This window comes from Oncorhynchus keta, chromosome 13, assembly GCF_023373465.1.
Source record: "Oncorhynchus keta strain PuntledgeMale-10-30-2019 chromosome 13, Oket_V2, whole genome shotgun sequence".
Classification (NCBI taxonomy): Eukaryota; Metazoa; Chordata; class Actinopteri; order Salmoniformes; family Salmonidae; genus Oncorhynchus; species Oncorhynchus keta.
The window spans coordinates 37,713,317-37,734,446 of NC_068433.1; the positions used below are offsets into that span (position 1 = coordinate 37,713,317).

The window sequence follows — 21,130 nt, forward strand, 5'->3', positions numbered from 1 at the left end:
CTGTCTCTCCATATACTCCTTAGCCAGCTGAGATGATCTTGGGCTGGACAAGGAAAGAGCGAGTGTCTCTGTGTGACTGCCCTGCACTATTGTGACTCTCAGTGCTGCTGTTCTATCTGGGCTAGGGCTGGGGCTGGTGCTAGGGCTGGGGCTAGGGCTCTGGCTGGGACTAGGGCTCTGGCTGGGGCTGGGGCTAGGGCGAGGGCTGGGACTAGGGCTCTGGCTGGGGCTAGGGCTGGGGCTAGGGCTGGGGCTGGGACTAGGGCTGGGACTAGGACTCTGGCTGGGGCTAGGGCTGGGGCTGGGTGAGGAGTGAGTGACACATAGGCATGTGCCCCATGTCGGATCCCACTGAGGCAGACAACCCATCAACCTAATTTGTTGTCACTTGGCTGTCTCTGCCACCACCTGTGGCTTTACAAATGACCAGAGGGAGAAGTAAACACAGCAACGGACCAAAACATACACTAGCTGCCTTAATAGATTCACACACACACACGTAAAACCTTGGTTATCACCCACACGCACGTACACACAAACACACGCTAGCACGCCCGCACACCAAACCGACACCCACGCACACCCACTTGTCCTATTCCTCTCACCTCGAATGGTTGCTTAGCAACAGCACATATCGCAAGATTGTTTACAATGCCCAGAATATGCTTGGGATCAGGGGGGATGAGAGAGAGCGAGACGAGGCAATCTCACTTGAGATGGAAATAAAGACTTATTGGTCTAACACCTTACAGGCACGAAGGAAATTCTGTGAGCGATTGACCCTGAAAAGTGCCTAAAAGTGCATGAAGCATTAAAAGCAACAGAAAAAGGGGTGTGTTACGTGAAAGAATTTGATACACCCCCAAACAAAATTATAATGTAGGTTACCACTGTCAATTGTCAATTTTCTTCGGGCGTGGCTCTGTGAACTATCTCCTTTACAGCACATGATAGTGTAGATCCTGCATGTCATTGTCTAAGCGTTGACTGGGCCATAGAACTGGTATTCGACATGATTCATAGGACCTTGCAAGCCCACTAAGCTGAAGGCTACATAGGCATGTTACTATACCACTCACGGTGTTGATCCTGTAAATATGAATGTACCTTTATCAAAACCATGTTACCTCACTTAGCTATAGCTTAGGCATGTTCGACCAGCGAATTTGCACAAGAGCCTTGGTTTGTGCAAGCCGAAACGGCACATCGGAGACAGAGCATATCTCTGAGACAGAGCATATCTCTGAGACAGAGCATATCTCTGAGACAGAGCATATCTCTGAGACAGAGCATATCTCCGAGACAGAGCATATCTCCGAGACAGAGCATATCTCCGAGACAGAGCATATCTCCGAGACAGAGCATATCTCCGAGACAGAGCATATCTCCGAGACAGAGCATATCTCCGAGACAGAGCATATCTCCGAGACAGAGCATATCTCCGAGACAGAGCATATCTCCGAGACAGAGCATATCTCCGAGACAGAGCATATCTCCGAGACAGAGCATATCTCCTGTTTCTGTAGCGTGAGGCAGCTTGATGTACAAGTACATCCCCTAGACAGGACGCTAGTCTATAACAGGGCCTTACCACTTACATCAAAATCTAACTTTATTTGTCACATGCGCCAAATACAACAAGTGAAGACCTTACAGTAAAAGTCTTACTTGCTCTTTCCCAACGATGCAGAGTTAAATAAGAAAAATCTCCTTAATGTGGAAACTCTAACCAACAAGTTTCAAAGTTATTCGCCACGTGCAAAGGATCCAACAGGTGTGAAACAGTGCAGTGAAATGCTTACTTGTGAGCTCTTTCCCAACAGTGCAGAAAAAAATATATCTAGATAATAAAAAGTCAAACATAAAACACGAGGAATACGGAGAAAAAGAAAAGAAACATGAGAAAGAAAAGAAAGAAACTGCAAGTATATACAGATCAGTGCCAGTACCATATCCAATGTGCAGGGGCCACTCAGGCCACTCAGATACTAAAGCTTAGGCTGTGTACTCACATGACAGTGTTGATCCCAGAGAGCTGTTGGAACATCTGCAGTCCACATCCCACCAGGAGTGCTCTCCGAGTGGGGGGGTAGGTCAGCATCCTCCAGATCACCGGGCCATCTGGACACACACACACACACACACACACACACACACACACACACACACACACACACACACACAAAGGAGCAGAGGTTAGAATATACCTATTGATCATCATCAGCCTATCAATGGACAAACACAATACACATGAAACAGGCCAACAGCGACACCAGCAAGTGGCTGAAGTTTGTTCTGTTCTGTCTGAAAGTAAAGTTGTGTCGCAGCAGGCTTACAGCCGAGACCTTCAAACAGAGACTCCAGGGAGAAGCAGTCATAATAGGACAGAACGTCTGGCATGCAGAGCTTTGATAACTCCACTGAGATATCAAATACACACAATAACTAACGGACGAGACCAGACCAGATGAGACCAGACAGACACACACACACACACACACACACAAAGCTACCGGACAGCGCCTCACTGAAACAGAAAACACTCTCTCCAGGACCAGTCACAGCAGGCTCTCCCGATAACCATTCAACACTGACCGAGCCACTCTGCACTTAGCCACACACACTGGGGAGACCAATCAAATCACACTGTTTTTCCCAGCACAACGCTTCCTGACCATTACTGCTGTCATTATCTTTGAATGCATGTATGGATGTCCCATCTTATGCCTCATAAGCTTAGCCAAGTTATGAATCAAAATATAGATCTGTTCATATCGTGTGTATCACAAAATAACACAAAGATGCCATAAACATTCATGTTGACAGTCTCCAAATGTTACCGGTACACCTTATTATTTATAGCTGACGGAAGTGAATGTTGACTTGGACTGTGTGTGTGTGTTTATCGACAGCGTGAGTAAAGTGAGTGTGGACATGAGCTGCCAGGTTACAAATGTAGCCATCAGGAACTGATAGGAAGTGATGTGTTTATGAGAGTCAACTATTTGTAGAGCACTAACATTGTAGAGGCAGGATTGAATGGGCCCAGGAGACAATACCAGAGGACAGAGAGCTGATTAGCTGCAGCTCAGATCCTGAGAGATGGACAGACAGATCGCCGTGAACCAACCAACCTAGGAAATGGTTCTGTCAATGAATGGCGTGCAAACTTCACAGAGACGCACAAATACACACACAGACTGATAAACACAGACACTGCTTGTGCACACACTCACATTCCCAGGCAAGAAAACCAAAAATGTTGCTCAAACAGAAGGGGGAATGAAACAAAATGGGGGCTTGTCCCCATTGTCTAGCTGATAGTGGAACAGAGTAAAGATGTTTCCCTCTCTCCTCTTTTTGCTGAGATACAGTTGAAGTCGGAAGTTTACATACACTTAGGTTGGAGTCATTAAAACTCGTTTTTCAACCACTCCACAAATTTCTTGTTAACTATAGTTTTGGCAAGTCGGTTAGGACATCTACTTCGTGCATGACACAAGTAATTTTTCCAACAATTGTTTACAGACAGATTTCCCTTCAAATTCATTGTATCACAATTCCAGTGGGTCAGAAGTTTACATACACTAAGTTGACAGTGCCTTTACAGCTTGGAAAATACCAGAAGAATATGTCATGGCTTTAGAAGCTTCTGAAAGGCTAATTGACATCCTTTGAGTCAACTGGAGGTGTACCTGTGGTTGTATTTCAAGGCCTAACTTCAAAATCAGTGCATCTTTGTTTGACATCATGGGAAAATAAAAATAAAATCAGCCAAGACCTCAAAAAATAATTGTAGAGTTTGCAAAGCTGTCATCAAGGCAAAGGGTTGCTACTTTGAAGAATCTCAAATATAAATTATTCCATATGTGTTATTTCATAGTTTTGATATCTTCACCGTTATTCTACATTGTAGAAAATAGTACAAATAAATAAAAACCCTTGAATGAATAGGTGTGTCCAAACCTTTGACTGGTACTGTATATTTTAAAAAATGTGTTATGTCTTATATTTAATTGTTGACACCCAGCAGACGCCATGCTTACATTGGAGAACGCGACGCATTTAAGTTGACCATGTTGTAAAATAGAAGTTGTTTGCTGTGAGCAATCTTAGGATAGGATATATTTGATGTCTTAAGGGAGAAGGTGTTACAGGCTTTGGTTTTTCCATTTATGTTTTGAGGTTGGACTTTAGCACGTACAATGTAGCTCGTTAGCACGTAGTGCACACAGATTGGTGTCACCTCGTAGTCAGTATGTTTTACACCTGTGCTGGTTGCCATCTCGTTAGTGGGAAGGTGTTTCACCTGTGCTGGCCCAGGTGATATAAAGTGGCTGGCCTAATGCTTCAGTTGTCTTGATAGATGTAGTGGGTTAACACCTTTAGTTGGCACGCCCTATTTTGAGTTCTAGACAAGCAATCCTTTATCTGATTTTGGTTTGCTTGTTGTCATTAAGTTTTGTGGGGGGGGGGTTGTTTCTTTTGTTTGCTTCTTATTGGGCAAGTTTAGTGGGCGCTCATGGTGGGTGGCTTTTAGGTTCCAGTTGTTGTTGCTAGTGAACTATCAGTGGACAACCCCATGAGTGTCTTCCTTAAACCACACCTGTTTCATTGTGGCCGTTAGTCAGTGATTCTGTTATTTCCCAATTCTGTTTGAGTGACATTTTTGGTTTTCTTGCTGGGGAACGTAACATACGCAGGCAGAGACACACACACACACACACACACACGGGCATGAACAGCGCTCCCCTCTAACCTAATCAGAGAACAGATGAGTCCAGCGAGAGAGAGACTGAGAGGGGAGAAAAAGGGGGGTGATAGATAGAGGGGAGATTGAGAGAATGATTGATGAGTGAGAGAGGAATAGGGGGGTGAGGGACAGAGATAAATTGGAAGCTAAACTCACTCAAATGAACACTACATTAGGATGGAAAGCAGGGAACATGGATAGAATGTCCTTTCCATCTTAATGTAGTGTTCATTTGAGTGAGTGTAGCTTCCAATTTATCTATATCTGTCCCGGTTGGTTCACGACGGTCTGTCTGTCCAAGGAATGTGTTCCGCTGTACCATAAAAGCCGTTTTAGCCATTATACTCGCACCACCTATCCTTTAAAAGTCTACCACAAAGACACTGCTCCTCTCTTTAATTTAATTCCATATTACTCATATCAAACCTACAGAGTGCAGTAGCCATACAGTAAAAAGGAAACACAATAGACACCGCTGAGTTAAAACCTAATTAGTGTACAGTCAGATGAGGCCAGTGTTATGGGGCATCTTCTCCCCTTTGATACCCACCAATGGAATCCCCAATTATCCAATTTCCCCTTGGCAAACTTCACCAGGGAAACACCCAAGCGACTCCAATTAGAGTGAATTTTCCAATGTTGGTATAGCGATAGCTTCACGAGCTGGGATGTTTTATTCTGCACATCAAATAACCCAGAAAGGGTTCCTAGATGTTCTCTCATGGAACCTTCTGCACAGGCACGCATCACTGTTTGATTACTACAGTGGAAACATTTAATTGATCTCTCTCCACTGCCTGTCTTAGGCTACACAAAGGAGAGTGACAGGATGAATGTAGCCACAGTGCCAAGAGAGAGCGAAAGCGAGAGACTGAGAGTGAGCAAGGAGAGAGATGGAGAACGACAAAGAGGGCATGTGGGGGAGGAAGAGAGGAAGAAAGCAAATAACAGAAAGAGAGAGGAAGGGATGGGGGAGTGAGTGAGTGAGTGAGTGAGTGAGTGAGTGAGTGAGTGAGTGGAAGAGACCGAGACGTTTGACAACATGTTGATTATTTTACGTTCCTTTGAGAAGGATTCAACTTTTCAGTATACTGATTAGGATTCCAATCCAGCTACTGATAAGCAATGGAGATTAATGTCCCCATCTTATTATTGATCAATAAGTCATTTGTAAGGTTGTGGAATGTCATCCTCTGTCGTGAATAGATAGTTTGATTAGGTTCGGGACAGACAGGACCTTGGATAATACCCAATCAAGGTAACCCAAGGAACTTAATGAAGAGATCAATGGAACTCCCATCTACAGGAAGATTAACAACCAAGTCCATTCCTTTCAGAGTTTATGGAAATCGCTCTTTCTGTCCCACATGTCATTTAACTAAGTGTCTGTAAGAGATTTCTGCAAGGTCAGTACATCTCCATCTCTCCTCTCCTCCTTTCCTGCTTTGTTGTTCCATCTCTACAGATGTATGAGGGTAGCAGCTGGGTCGGTTATCCGAGGGCACAGAGGGCCGGCCGCCGGCGGTTGCCAAGCCCAGTCAGACACAGTAAGAAAGACACATACGGTATCTTCGAGAGCACACACACATACAGTGCTTTCGGAGAGTATTCAGACCCCTTGACTTTTTCAACATTCTGTTACGTTACAGCTGTCATGACGTTGCCCTCTTTGGGTACAGCAAGCCCATCCCCCTCTCCCTGCCTCCCTCTGCCTCCTTCAACTAGGCTGCTGTGGTCAGAGAGAGGTCGTAAATTCCTGAGAAGACCCTGCCTCATGGCCACACAGTATAAGAGACAGAGTGAATTTTCCTAGAGAACAAAGGAATTTCTTCCACCTCACAGAACTTGAGGTCCGAACAAATTTCATGTTTTGGGGCAAGGTATAAAAGAAAATTGGTGAAGAATCCAGCTACGAACTGGTCCGTTTGTTACATTTTGGGGAAGCTCATGGGAGACGGTGTGGCCACATTGCCATAACGCTGTTTATATAATAGCCTCAGATATGAGGCTTACATCTAATTGTTGTATAAGATGAATAAGTGAGTATGATACTATTTGTAAAATTGTGTGATGTGATTTTGGACTGTTTAATGAAGGAAACTCCAATTCCCTTTTGAGTTTAACTAAATCAGAGGACCGCCCGTGAGCCCAGTTAGGGTCAGGCATCCTGGGACAGCCCTTTTCTGCAATTTCGAATAAAACCCAACTTTGAGAAATTATCACCAGACCATGTTTTTCTCCCTTAGGAGGGGACGAAGGTTGCAGACCATTGCTGAATCTTTTAACCATACCACGTGGTTAAACTCTTAGACTATCGATACCGACAGAATAAGAACATGTCTTTGATATTAATTACTAGTCTGCAGCTAGGAATTCGGTATCATTGAACACGAAGAACGACAACCGCCGAAACATCCATTCTATAACGACTGAAGGAATGTCATTCTGAACAATCCACCCTAACCGCCACAACAGAGATTGGAAGAGAGACGGACAATTCTACAAAAGAAACAACTTTTCAACAGCGATCAAGAAGACACACCGAGCGTATATATATATATATATATATTGATTGCAATTGTTCCCGAATGAGTGAGCATTCACCTGCAAAGGATTAACATTTCAATTGTTATAATTATTAAATCTGTAGTGACTTCTCAGTCGACCCCCACTTCCCTTTTTGTCCACCAAGCCGTGATGCCGGTTTAGCCCACTAGGGGCACATTCCCCTATCATTTCTTGTAACTATATTTACTGTTTGTTTATGCATTTCTGTGGATTACTTAGTTAGTAATAAATAAATTATTTAAGACAATTGATGTATGGATGACTCATAGTGAAGACCGGGTTCGTGCAGATAACCAACAATTTACGACATTTGGAATGAGACTAACGTGAGGTAAAGTAAATAATTAATTAATCAGAAGACTATGGATCAGATATGAAAATATCTGAACAATTATTTTAGGAAATGATAACTTTGTAATCTGAATATTTTCCTTGGTGCCCCGACTTCCTTGTTAATTACAGTTACATGATTAATCAGTTTAATCGCGTAATACTAATTACAGAGAATCTTTGATAAAAACTAAAAGTCTTAATTTAATGATAGTAAAGACACGACACAGCCTTATTCAAAAATGTATTACATTTTAAAAAGCCTAAGCAATCTACACACAATACCCCATAATGACAAAGCAAAAACAGTTTTTTTGAAAACAGTAGTATTACAGTAGTATTCAGATCCTTTGCTATGAGACTCGAAATTGAGCTCATGTCCATCCTGTTTCGATTGATCATCCTTGAGATGTTTCTACAACTTGATTGGAGTCCACCTGTGGTAAAGTCAATTGATTGCACATGATTTGGAAAGGCACACACCTATCTATATAAGGTCCCACAGTTGACAGTGAATGTCAGAGCAACAATCAAGCTATAAGGTCGAAGGAATTGTCTGTAGAGTTCCGAGACAGGATTGTGTCGAGGCAGAGATTTGGGAGAGGGTACCAAAAATGTCTGCAGTATTGAAAGTCCCCAAGAACAAAGTGGCCTTCGAACTCTTGAAATCTTTGGCCTGAATTCCAAGCGTTTACGTCTGGAGGAAATCTGGCACCATGCCTACGGTGAAGCATGGTGATGGTAGCAAGGAGCACGGAGTACGGAGCAAAGTACAAAGAGATCCTTGATGAAAACCTGCTCCAGAGCACACAGGACCTAACACCAGTGCAAAGGTTCACCTTCCATCAGGACAACTACCTTAAGCACTCAGCCAAGACAACGCAGGAGTGGCTTCAGTACAAGTCTCTGAATGTCCTTGAGTGGCCCAGCCAGAGTGCGGACTTGAACCCGATCAAACATATCTGGAAAAACCTGAAAATAGCTCACCATCCAACCTGACAGAGCTTGAGAGGATCTGCAGAGAAGAATGTGAGAAACTCCCCAAATACAAGTGTGCCAAGCTTTTAGCGTCATACCAAAGAATACACACACACACATGTATGTATGCCCAATTCTCCTAGTCTGTCTGGCCTCTCTGTTCACTGACGTTATCCTTTTGTCTGTAAACCTATCCCTGTGTGATAGCTCTGCTGTCCGGTCTGTGAGACACAGATCTAGTTATCCATCCTTTATGATCAGGCCTGTTCTGTTATGTTCCATTGCATTTAGCTTTACAGAAGAACAAACACTGTCACTGAGTTACGGACAATAACACTCTGCTGTCTTCTCATGAGACACTGATGTACAGTTTAATATGAATGAGAAGAGAAAAGAAGAACAGAAGACAAGAGCACAATCAGGATGACAGAAGAGCAGAAGACATGACTTTACTTTGAAGCAAACGGAGTTGTTGATGTCAGTAAAAAGACTGATACTGTTTTAAAACCTCCCTGTACAAACAGGCAAATAAAACAATGCAACAAACATCTCAATGATCAATTGATCAATTAGATGAGAAAGCTTATCTCGGTGTAATTTCATCATGCATGGAGAGAGCAGAGAGCTACAGTTAGGTAGTTGTTCCCTTTGAGGTTGACGTGTTAAGAAATCTTGTCTTCCTAGTTAGAAATCCTTTCCAGGTTAGCTAAGAGTACAAAAGGGAGACTGGTGAGAGTTAGATCACATTTCACACAGATAGCCAGGAGACAGGAGGGATGCATTTTTTTTTACATCTCCACTCTCTAGCTCAGTTTTAGTACTTGTATTATTTAACAGTTAGCTAAGCTTTTCAGTTGTCATGACTGTCCTGTAAGGATCCGAAATGGGTTAAATCAGCTTGGCAATGGATGACAGTAACCAGACCCTCTCTCACCCACAGAGGGAGCTGGTGGGGACAGCTCACAACCTGTCATAAATTAAAGGAGATCCAGAGAACACCCCTCTCCAAATTGTCTCCTTAGACTTTTCCTGACGAAACTCTAACACGTTCTAAAGGGAATACTGAAAAAAATATTTCCTAACAGAGAATGTGGGGAATGGTCAGAGGCGAGCTAAAGAATTATAATGTCATATGGGTTGTTATTTTGTGATGTCATTAAAAGTGTAATGAAGGAAATACTGTAACTTGAAAACTATATACACTACATGCAGAAAGTCTCCATCCTTTATGTTGTGCATGAAATATTAACAATTATGACAGTATGTTTGTTAAGATAGGAATGTGATTTTAGAGCCATAAGAGATAATTGTCTTCAATAAACTTTGCACTGTAAGTAGCCACGCTCCGACTGAGGTCAGAGAGTACGTCAGCCTGACATGTAGACCAGGAAAGACAGAGTTTCAGCCAACTTATAAAGTGGTTTGAACTCTGAATCTCAAACGTGGTTGAGACAATAAAGTCACCTCCTGGACAACCACTGGTACGGCTGATTAGCTGTCCTAAGTAAAATCTCTTCGAAAGTGAATTTAAGTGGGAACATTCTAATACTCTGTCAAATCACCGTAGTACGCTACTCTCATCACCCAACTGGAACCATCAACATGGCTGGCTAGCCTATCTTCAATGAAGCTTCAGGAGCGAATGAGAGGAGAACAGAGAAACACCTCTTGGACAATCAGAGCCTTACAAACGTGCAGAGGAAAGGCCCAACACCCTTTCTAAGAAGGTCTGGTTCCGACAAAGATTAATGGCGAACGAAGGCATTCACACATACATAGATTCATGATTTCTTACTCCATACGGGCAGCAGTTCATGTGCAAAGTATATGATTACTGTGAGAGTAGTTCCTAAAATGTATCAACGATATGTGTCTTATTCTCTCTCTCTCTCTCCCTCCCTGTCATTCTCCTTGGTAACAAGCCGCCATAGGTTGTGCCAGTCCACTAGGGACCTTTTCTAATGTATTAAGTGTGTATGTTTATCCTGTGTTATCATTTAGTAGCTAGTAAATAAATAATTAAACCAATGTGTAGCACCGAATCTTAAGTAAGGCTGGGGATTTTGCAGAACCAGGACATTACGATTGTTCAGAATGATGATATGATACAAGGTAATGATTAATACATTGACTGTTTTATGGATATTATCGGTAAAAGACCTTTAGAGTTCAATTCGGGAGATGGTAACTCTTTAAACAAATACTCTCGTGGTGCTCCAAATTCGTACCGAGTTAGTTGTTACATGATTCATTTAAATCGAGTAGCATTTAAACATAGTTGATTCAATAAATAACAGTCATCAGAGTAATGAAAGTAAAGTCACGACACAGTGTACGTTTACTGCATTTCATAGTTTAAGATTACAATTTGTATTCCCATCTCCCTTCATTCGTGATCATTCATTCACTGAAATGATGATACTTTCCTCTAGCCCACCTGTGGACCGTTATGATTGCATTGACACTGAGCATTCATATTGAGCATATACAGTTCAATCGGTGACGTCACTCGCTCTGAGACCTTGAAGTAGTTGTTCCCCTTGCTCTGCAAGGGCCGCGGATTTTGTGGAGCGATGGGTAACGATGCTTCGAGGGTGGCTGTTGTCGATGTGTGCAGAGGGTCCCTGGTTTGGGGCGAGCAGAGGAACACTCGTTTTACTGTGGATAAAGATACTTTTGTACGTTTCCTCCAGCATCTTCACAAGGTCCTTTGATGTTGTTCTGGGATTGATTTGCACTTTTCGCACCAAAGTACGTTCATCTCTAGGAGACAGAATGCATCTCCTTCCTGAGCGGTGTGACAGCTCTGTGGTCCAATGGTGTTTATACTTGCACACTAATGTTTGTACAGACGAACATGGTACGTTCAAGCATTTCAAAAGGATGAACCAGACTTGTGGAGGTCTACAATTTTTTTTCTGAGGTCTTTGCTTATTTCTTTTTATTTTCCCATGATGTCAAGCAAAGAGGCACTGAGTGTGAAGGTAGGCCTTGAAATACATCCACAGGTACACCTCCAATTGACTCAAATGATGTCAATTAGCCTATCAGAAGCTTCTAAAGCTATGACATCATTTTCTGGAATTTTCCAAGCTGTTTAAAGGCACAGTCAACTTAGTGTATGTAAACTTCTGACCCACTGGAATTGTGATACAGTGAATTATAAGTGAAATAATCTGTCTGTAAACAATTACTGGAAAAATGACTTGTGTCATGCACAAAGTAGATGTCCTAACCGACTTGCCAAAACTATAGTTTGTTAACAAGAAATTGAACAACTAGTTTCAATGGCTACAACATAAGTATATGTAAACGTCCGACTTCAACTGTATGAAGAAAAAATACTCCAAGCCACAGCTCCATACCTCTTCTCAGACATAGAGAACTGATATTGTATACTGTCCATTTTGGGTGGGATTGGTGTGGGAACTGGGGCTTCCATGGGATACATTTGAAATGGGGTAATGCTTAGGTCTTAATTATTATTAAGAAGGACTATGGTCAAAGTCGGATGTTGTGTACTATGAATCCTAAAAATTAAAAATGGCCAATTTGGGTAAAATCAAGTTGCTTTATTTTTTTAGAGATGAAACTATATTTCAGCTAAATAATGTAGCAGGAATACTTATGTTATCTGTTTCTAACTACTGCCTCCGTCTCTCTTTAAAATGTAATGCCTCTGTCCTTGCTGGTGAATACAAAAAGATAGAAAGGCTATCAGAGCTACTTTCCCCATGATTGAGTCCCCTTATTCATTAAGTAGAAGCTTGAAACCTGACAAAAAGGCTTGTATACCACTATCTGTTGGATAGGATTCTGAAATCTTGCCAAAAGATGTCTGCTACAAAGTCATTTGGGGCCCTTTAAAAGAAGGCATTCTGTGGTGCTTTCAGAAGACAAAAAAAACAAGGCATTTTCTTCACAAAAACAGGACAAAAATCAATGGTCAAACTGATCCATTCAATCAAAGCAAGTATGGGGCTATCTCTGGGTACAGGAGGAAATGACTAACGCACAGTACATACGTCACTCACCACCCTCACATACACGTTTCAAACACTAACTGGACAACGTCATAGGGTTCCGTCCCCATGTGAACCCTTACAGAAAAACCAGATGAATTTCACGTGATCACATGTGAGCTGTTCCAAAAAGACATGCGCAACACACACACCTCCAGTTTCAACCAATCAACTCAGCCCCTAAGGCGTTGCTCTGGCTAGGAGCTGTGAGTCTAGAGGTTAATATCTGGGCCCATTATGTGTTTCGTCTGGGGGAAAAAAAATGGTTCCCTGACTAACCCCTACCCCAATACAAATGGGAAAGAGAGCGAGAGAGTGAGAGAGCGAGCGAGAAAGAGAGCATTTACAACTCTGGATATTACTACTCACACAATGTTCTCTTAGCAATAATGAATATTGTGATGTAAGTGCACTGAGATCACTGAAGACCTAATAACCTGTGTTTACTAGGAGCCATTTGAGTACCGAGAGGTTTGTGCGTAGGTTGTTCTTGGATGGCTATTATTATGGGGACTTGGTACTGTTAAGGATATACTATTCATTAAACAAATACTTTAATTGGAAAAGTGGATATGGGTGAATCAAGGCAAAAATAATTTCCAATCCACCAGCAACACTGAGTTATGTGGTATGACTAATACAAATGTACAGGGTTGTGTTCCTATGCTTCACAGACGTCAAATAACAGAGGGGAAGAGAGCTTATAAGTGGGCCAGTATCAGACTGGTGGAGTGTGAGAGCATAGCTCTGTCTTCATTCACATCTCAACACAAAAGGTCAGTCCTAAATCTTCATTCATTATGCTTTCATCTGCTTTGACAAAGATCATCTGCCTTCCATTGTCCTTTAATGCTTCCTTTACATCCTTATATATATATATATATATATATACATCCTTACTTAATGACTTGATTGGGATCTTTGTTGAATTTAATGGCCCACTCTGTACAATATCAAATCAAATTCTATTTGTCACATGCGCCGAATACAACAGGTGTAGGTAGACCTTACAGTGAAATGCTTACTTACAAGCCCTTAACCAACAATGCAGTTTTAAGCAAATACCAAAAAAAAAGTAAGAGATAAGAATAACAAATGATTAAAGAGCAGCAGTAAATAACAATAACAAGTTCTCATCTACAACTGCGAGCTGGCCAAGATAAAGCAAAGCAGTGCGACAAGTTACACATGGGATAAACAAAAGTACAGTCAATAACACAATAGAAAAATCTGTAAACAGTGTGCAAATGAAGTAAGGAGGTAAGGCAATAAATAGGCCATAGTTGTAAAGTAATTACAATTTAGCAATTAACACTGGAGTGGTAGATGTGCAGGTGAGCAGATGTGCTGGTGTGCAAAATAGCAGAAAAACAAAAACAAATATGGGGATGAGGTAGGTAGTTGGTTGGATGGGCTATTTACAGTTGGGCTGTGTCCAGCTGCAGCGATCGGTAAGTTGCTCTGACAGCTGATGCTAGTTAGTGAGGGAGATATAAGTCTCCAACTTCAGTGATTTTTGCAATTCATTCCAGTCATTGGCATAAGAGAACTGGAAGGAAAGGCGGCCAAATGAGCTGTAGGCTTTGGGGATGACTTGTGAAATATACCTGCTGGAGCGTGTGCTACAGGTGGGTGTTGCTATGGTGACCAGTGAGCTGAGATAAGGTTGAACTTTACATAGCAAAGACTTATAGACCTGGAGCCAGTGAGTTTTGCGACGAATATGTAGTAAGGACCAGCCAACGAGAGCATACAGGTCGCAGGGGTGGGTAGTATATGGGGCTTTGGTGACAAAACGGATGGCACTGTGATAGACTGCATCCAATTTGCTGAGTAATACCATTGTTGGAGGCTATTTTGTAAATGACATCGCCGATGTGAGCCATGACCAGCCTTTCAAAGCACTTCATGGCTACAGACGTGGTAGTCATTTAGGCAGGTTACCTTAGCGTTCTTGGGCACAGGGCACAGTCTACTTGAAACATGTTGGTATTACAGACTCAGACCGAGAGAGGTTTAAAATGTCCATGAACACACTTGCCAGTTGGTCAGCGCATGCTTGGAGTACATGTCCGTCTGGCCCTGCGGCCTTGTGAATGTTGACCTGTTTAAAGGTCTTACTCACATCGGCTGCGAAGAGCGTGATCACACAATCGTCCGGAACAGCTGATGCTCTCATGCATGTTTCAGTGTTACTTGCCTCGAAGCAAGCATAGAAGTAATTTAGCTCGTCTGGTAGGCTCGTGCCACTGGGCAGCTTTCGACTGTTTTTCCCTTTTTAGTCTGTAATAGTTTACAGGCCCTGTCACATCCGATGAGCATTGGAGCCGGTGTAGTACGATTCGACCTTAGTCCTGTATTTTTTTTATTTTTTTTTAACCTTTATTTAACCAGGCAAGTCAGTTAAGAACACATTCTTATTATCAATGACGGCCTGGGAACAGTGGGTTAACTGCCTGTTCAGGGTCAGAACGACAGATTTGTACCTTGTCAGCTCGGGGGTTTGAACTCGCAACCTTCCGGTTACTAGTCCAACGCTCTAACCACTAGGCTACGCTGCCGCCCCGACGCTTTGTCTGTTTGATGGTTCGTCAGAGGGCATAGCGGGATTTCTTATAAGCGTCCGGGTTAGAGTCCCACTCCTTGAAAGTGGCAGCTCTTCCCTTTAGCTCAGTGTGAATGTTGCCTGTAGTAATCCATGGTTTCTGGTTGGGGTATGTACGTACAGTCACTGTAGGGATGACGTCCTCGATGCACTTACTGATAAAGCCAGTGACTGGTGTGGTGTACTCCTCAATGCCATCAGAATAATTCCGGAACATATTCCAGTCTGTGCTAGCAAAACGTTCCTCTAGTTTAGCATCTGCTTCATCTGACTACTTTTTTTACAGCTCATCTAATATCATAAAGTAGGTAATAGTTGATGTCTGTGAAAATTGTTGTTTTTATCCACATTTATTTATTTATTTATGGGTAAAATCATTGGAAACGTATTCAGCAAGATAAACTAATTTAGTTTGTTTCAAAATTGTTTGCTTGAGCTTAAAAATAAACAGAATAAATGACAGTGGAAGAAAAGGAATATTCATTCAAAACTCGATTAGCTGAACTAAATTAGAAGATAACCCCGCTAGCAATGTTAATATTAAATTATCCCTCATTTCAAATAACAATGCAAATCCCCCTGTGTCTCCAGATAACGAAGCTAGGAAATTAACATGGGTGTCATTGGACTGTAACATACCACGACACACCTCATACGGAATCCAAATTACCGATGAATAAGACAATAATACAACAGGTGAATGAGTTTGTCTGTGTACCAAATGGCACTCTATTCACAACATAGTGCAGTACCAGAGTCCTCAGGCTTGGAGGGAAGCCAAAGTAATTCCGCTACCCAAGAGTGGTAAAGTGGCCTTTACTGGTTCTAACAGCAGACCTATAAGCTTGCTGCCAGCTCTTAGCAAACTGTTGGAAAAAAATGGTGTTTGACCAAATACAATGCTATTTCTCTGTAAACAAATGAACAACACATTTTCAGCATGCTTAAAGAGAAGGGCACTCAACATGTACTGCACTGACACAAATGACTGATGATTGGTTGAAAGAATGTGATAATAAAACTCAGAGCATTGTATTTGGTACAAATCATTCCTTAAGTTCTAGACCTCAGCTGAATCTGGTAATGAATTGTGTGGCTGCTGAACAAGTTGACGAGACTAAATTACTTGGCATTACCTTAGATTGTAAACTGTCATGGTCAAAACATATAGATTCAATGGGTGTAAAGATGGGGAGAGGTATAGCCATAATAGAGAGATGCTCTGTTTTTTTTGACACTACACTCCAAAAAGCAAGTTCTGCAGGCTCTAGTTTGGTCTAATCTTGATTATTGTCCAGTCGTGTTGTCCAGTGCTGCAAGGAAAGAACTATTTAAGCTGCAGCTGGTCCAGAACAGAGTGACACATTTTGCTCTTCATTGTAATCAGAGGGCTGATATAAATACTATGCATGCCAGTCTCTCTTGGCTAAGAGTTGAGGAGAGACTGACTGCATCACTTCTTCTTTTTATACGAAACATTGTGTTGAAAATCCCTAATTGTTTGCACAGTCAACTTCCACACAGCTCTGACACACACACTTATCCCACCAGGCATGCCACCAGGGGTCTTTTCACAGTCCCCAAATACAGAACAAATTCAAGAAAGCGTACAGTATTATATAGAGCCCTTATTGCATGGAACTTCCTTCCGTCTCATATTGCTGAAATAAACAGCAAACCTGGTTTCAAAAAACAGAAATAGCAACACCATGCAGCACAACGCCTCTCCCGTATTTGACCTAGACAGTTTTGTGTATGCATTGATATGTAAAGCAAAAAAAAAAAAATGTAGTTCTGTCCTTGAGCTGTTCTTGTCTATTGATGTGCTGTATTATGTCATTCTGTATTATGTTTTGTGTGGACCCCAGGGAGAGTTGCTTTTGCAGCAGCTAATGGGGATCCTAATAAAATACCAAATACCTATGGGGCTATATGGGGTACCATTTGGGATGCATCCTATCTTCAGGCAATAATAACTGAAGGAATCTATGTGAACATCTACATGACATAAATCCAAATTATCCTAGTTCAACAGATACAGGATTTAATCAGACGTAAGGCACCAACCAACAGGATTCCATAAAATGGTAAAAATGGTCCATTATGAATTAAGCAGGAGAAGAGGCATGACGTGTGCTACACTATCTATCTTCTGGATTAATGTCTAACTGTGTAATATCTCATTTCTTATCTGCTTCTTTTGCCCATATCTCGGTGAGCGAGAAAGAGAGAGAGAATGAGAGAGAGAGAGAAAGAAAGAGAAAGAGAATGAGAGGGAGAGAAAGAGAGAAAGAAAGAAAGAGAGAGAAAGAGAAAGATAAAGAAAGAGAGAAAGAGAGAAAAAGAGAAAGAGAGAGAGAGAAAGAGAAAAAGAGAGAGAGAGAGAAAGAGAGAGAGAAAGAGAGAAAGAGAGAAAGAGAGAAAAAGGGAGAAAAGAGAGAGAAAAGAGAGAAAAAGAGAGAGAAAGAAAGAGAAAGAGAAAAGAGAGAGAGAAAAAGAGAGAAAGAGAGAAAAAAGAGAGAAAGAGAGAGAGAGAGAAAAAAGAGAAAGAGAAAGAAAAGGAGAGAGAGAAAAAAAGAGAAAGAGAGAGAGAGAGGGAAAGAGAGAGAAAGAGAGAGAGAAAGAGAGAGAGAGAGAAAGAAAGAGAGAGAAAGAGAGAGAGAAAGAGAGAGAGAAAAGGAGAGAGAGAGAGAGAGAGAAGAAAAAAGAGAGAGAAAAAGAGAGAAAAGAGAAAGAAAGAGAAAGAAAGAGAAAGAAAGAGAAAAAAGAGAAGAAAGAGAGAAAGAAAGAGAAAGAAAGAGAAGAGAGAAAAAGAGAGAGAGAAAGAGAAAAGAGAAGAAAGAGAAAGAGAGAAAAAGAGAGAAAGAGAGAAAAAGAGAGAAAAGAGAGAGAGAGAGAAAAAGAGAGAGAAAGAGAAAAAGAGAGAGAGAAAGAGAGAAAGAGAGAGAGAGAAAAAGAGAAAAAGAGAGAAAAGAAAAAGAGAAAGAGAGAGAAAAAAGAGAAAGAAAAGAGAGAAAGAGAGAGAAGAAAAAGAGAGAGAAAGAAAGAGAGAGAGAAAAAGAGAGAGAAAGAAAGAGAGAGAGAGAGAGAGAAAGAGAGAGAGAAAAAGAGAGAAAAAGAGAGAGAAAGAGAGAAAAGAAAGAGAGAGAGAAAAAAGAGAAAAGGAGAGAGAAAAAGAGAGAGAGAGAGAGAAGGCGAGAGAGAAGAGAGAAAGCGAGAGAGAGAGAAAGCGAGAGAGAGAGAGAAAGCGAGAGAGAGAGAAAGCGAGAGAGAGAGAAAGAGAGAGAGAGAGAAAGCGAGAGAGAGAGAAAGCGAGAGAGAGAGAAAGCGAGAGAGAGAGAAAGCGAGAGAGAGAGAAGGAAAGAAGGAAAGAAGGAAAGAAGGAAAGAAGGAAAGAAGGAAAGAAGGAAAGAGAGAAAGGGAGAAAGGGAGAAAGGGAGAAAGAGAGAAAGGGAGAAAGGGAGAAAGGGAGAAAGAGAGAGGAATATTGTACAGCGAACAGATAACAAATATAGTAGCATACAGTACCTTGTATTCGTTATGAATGACATACTGCATGATTCAATTACCTGAAAGCGCAGCAGCCATTGAGAGCAAAATGGCAATTATGAATCAAATGGGGAGATTGTGCTGTGGGGAAATTGCCGTGGGATGGTAAGCATAGGATAAAACATTTCTTCATGGCTGAAAAATATGGTTTTTAAAAAATAAAGAAATAAAAAGAGCTGTAACAATCATTTCTGAGGCAGTTAGCTGTGAGGTATCTCAGAACCTGTCAAGAAACCCGTTGAAGATGAGTTAATTATACAGTTGAAAGACAAAGTCTTTGACAGCTGTAACATCTATACAGTAGTGCAGGACAGAACATCCCGCTCTCCCACTCAGTTTCCAATCTGGGTGTTAAAACTGGATTCCTCCCTGACCTTTGACAGCCACATCAAACAACTGTGTAAAGTGGAATTCTAGCACCTCAAAAGAACATTGCCAAACTCCGTCCTACCTTCACTCAGTCTGATGCAGAGAATTTCGTCTATGCCTTATCTTCTCAATGCTGCACTACTGCAATGCACTCTTCATCGGGATCCCTGGCAGGAGTCTCCATAAGCTCCAATACATCCTGAACAACGCTGCCAGGATCCTGATGAGAGAGCGGAAACGCCATCACCCCCCCCATCCTGGCACCTCTGCACTGGCTCCCCATCTCATTCCGGATCGAATTCAAAACCCCCCTGCTGACTTTCCAGTGTATGGAAAGTCATGGCAATGCCCCGCCTGATCTCAAACTACTCTCCCTCTATAACCCCACCCGCACCCTATGGTCAAGCAATAGCCTGCTCCTCTATGGCCCCAGGACCAAGCACTGCTCCAAGGGGGAATCGGGCTTTCAGCTCGACCGCCCCCATCCTCTGGAATGCTCTCCCAGGTCACCTGAAGGCACCACAGACTCTGGGCTCCTTTAAAACGGGCCTAAAAGGCTTTTCTCCTTAGGAAGGTTTCTGTTGATAGCTGGGCTCCTTGGTGTCCTTGTCCCTTGTTGTGTCAGCTGTGTTCCTTGTGTCAGTTGCCCTGTCTATGCCCTTTGAGATTATTCTGTATAATGAAAACCGCTTCACAAATGTAAGAAATTATTAGTACTTTATGCAGTACATACACTCTTAGAAAAAAAGTTGCTAGCTAGAACCTAAAATGGTGCTTTGGCTGTCCCCATAGTATAACCCTTTACACAGAGGGTTCTACATGGACCTCAAAAGAGTTCTACCTGGAAGCAAAAAAGGTTCTACCTGGAACAAAAGTGTTATCCTATGGGAACAGCCTTTCGAACCCTTTCGGATGTCAAAGAAAGCTTTAGCTAAAAAAAAAATTAAAAGCCTCTAATTTCACTCTTCCTTGCCATCCCTTTCTCTCTAAACCTCACATTCTCTTTTCTTAGCTTCTCTAATTCTGTACCTCGCTGGAAGAGAATCTGTTTGTTCTCTCTCTCTGTTGTCTATCTCTCTCCCTCTTTTTTCCCTCACCCTTTTGTCTATTTCTCTCCATCTTTCACCCCCCCCTCTCTCCCCCTCTAAGAACACCGTAATCAGAGTCCATTGACTAGTGTGTCGTGTTAGTATCAGTCCTGTGATTAGTATCATCAGGGGCTCAAACAGCTCCTCTGCCTCTCTCTCCAAATCAACCTGTAGTCTTGATCACACAGCCGCTGCACATCAAAACAGAACACACACACGGAGAAACACACACAGAGACACGTGGATATACTGTACACACACACAGAGAGAGAGAGAGAGAGACACAGACACATGGATACGCCCACGCAAACGACACTCTCACTCTCTTCTCACAGAATATTACCCCACAGACCCATCAATATTTAAAAATATATTGAATCCTCTCCTGTCTGAAACTCAGTCATATAAAAGACCAACAATCCTAGGTCAGTGAGTAGCTCAGCGGATGTCGTTCCACCGTCACACAGAGGTCATTATCACAAAGGAAACAGCTTAAAGAAGCATGGTGCCTCTTCTGTTGATTGACTTACCTGTGTGTCTGACTTAATGTGTGTGAGCGTCCTTCACCCTATTAGGCTACTACGGTGTCTAACTCACGCTGAGATAAAACGCTCTTCTAAAGAGGAAAACAGTATCATGTTGACTGGTAATAGGCTTGTTCCCAGCCATATACACCAGGTAAAATAGGTTCATATATGTAGATATAATACGTTCAGTAGGCCTGAATAAAAACACGGGGTGAGTTTCCTGGAAGCTTCGTAAGATCAAATCATATCAGGAAAGATTATCTTAGATTAAATATTATCTTAGTAGTACTAAGATGGCAGGGAATTCATCCATGACAGGCATTTCTAATATATTGTACGAT

At 42.0% G+C, this 21,130-nt stretch overlaps 1 protein-coding gene across 2 annotated transcripts in view; it reads right to left on the bottom strand.

Moving 5' to 3' along the window:
- Positions 1–21,130, bottom strand: part of LOC118392268 (proton myo-inositol cotransporter-like) — a 65,119-nt gene that overhangs the window by 26,162 nt on the left and 17,827 nt on the right. For both annotated transcript variants that reach the window (XM_052460079.1, XM_052460078.1), the window contains one exon: positions 2,013–2,121. In XM_052460079.1, coding sequence (XP_052316039.1) covers positions 2,013–2,121 — 109 coding nt within the window. The remainder of the gene's footprint in view (positions 1–2,012; positions 2,122–21,130) is intronic.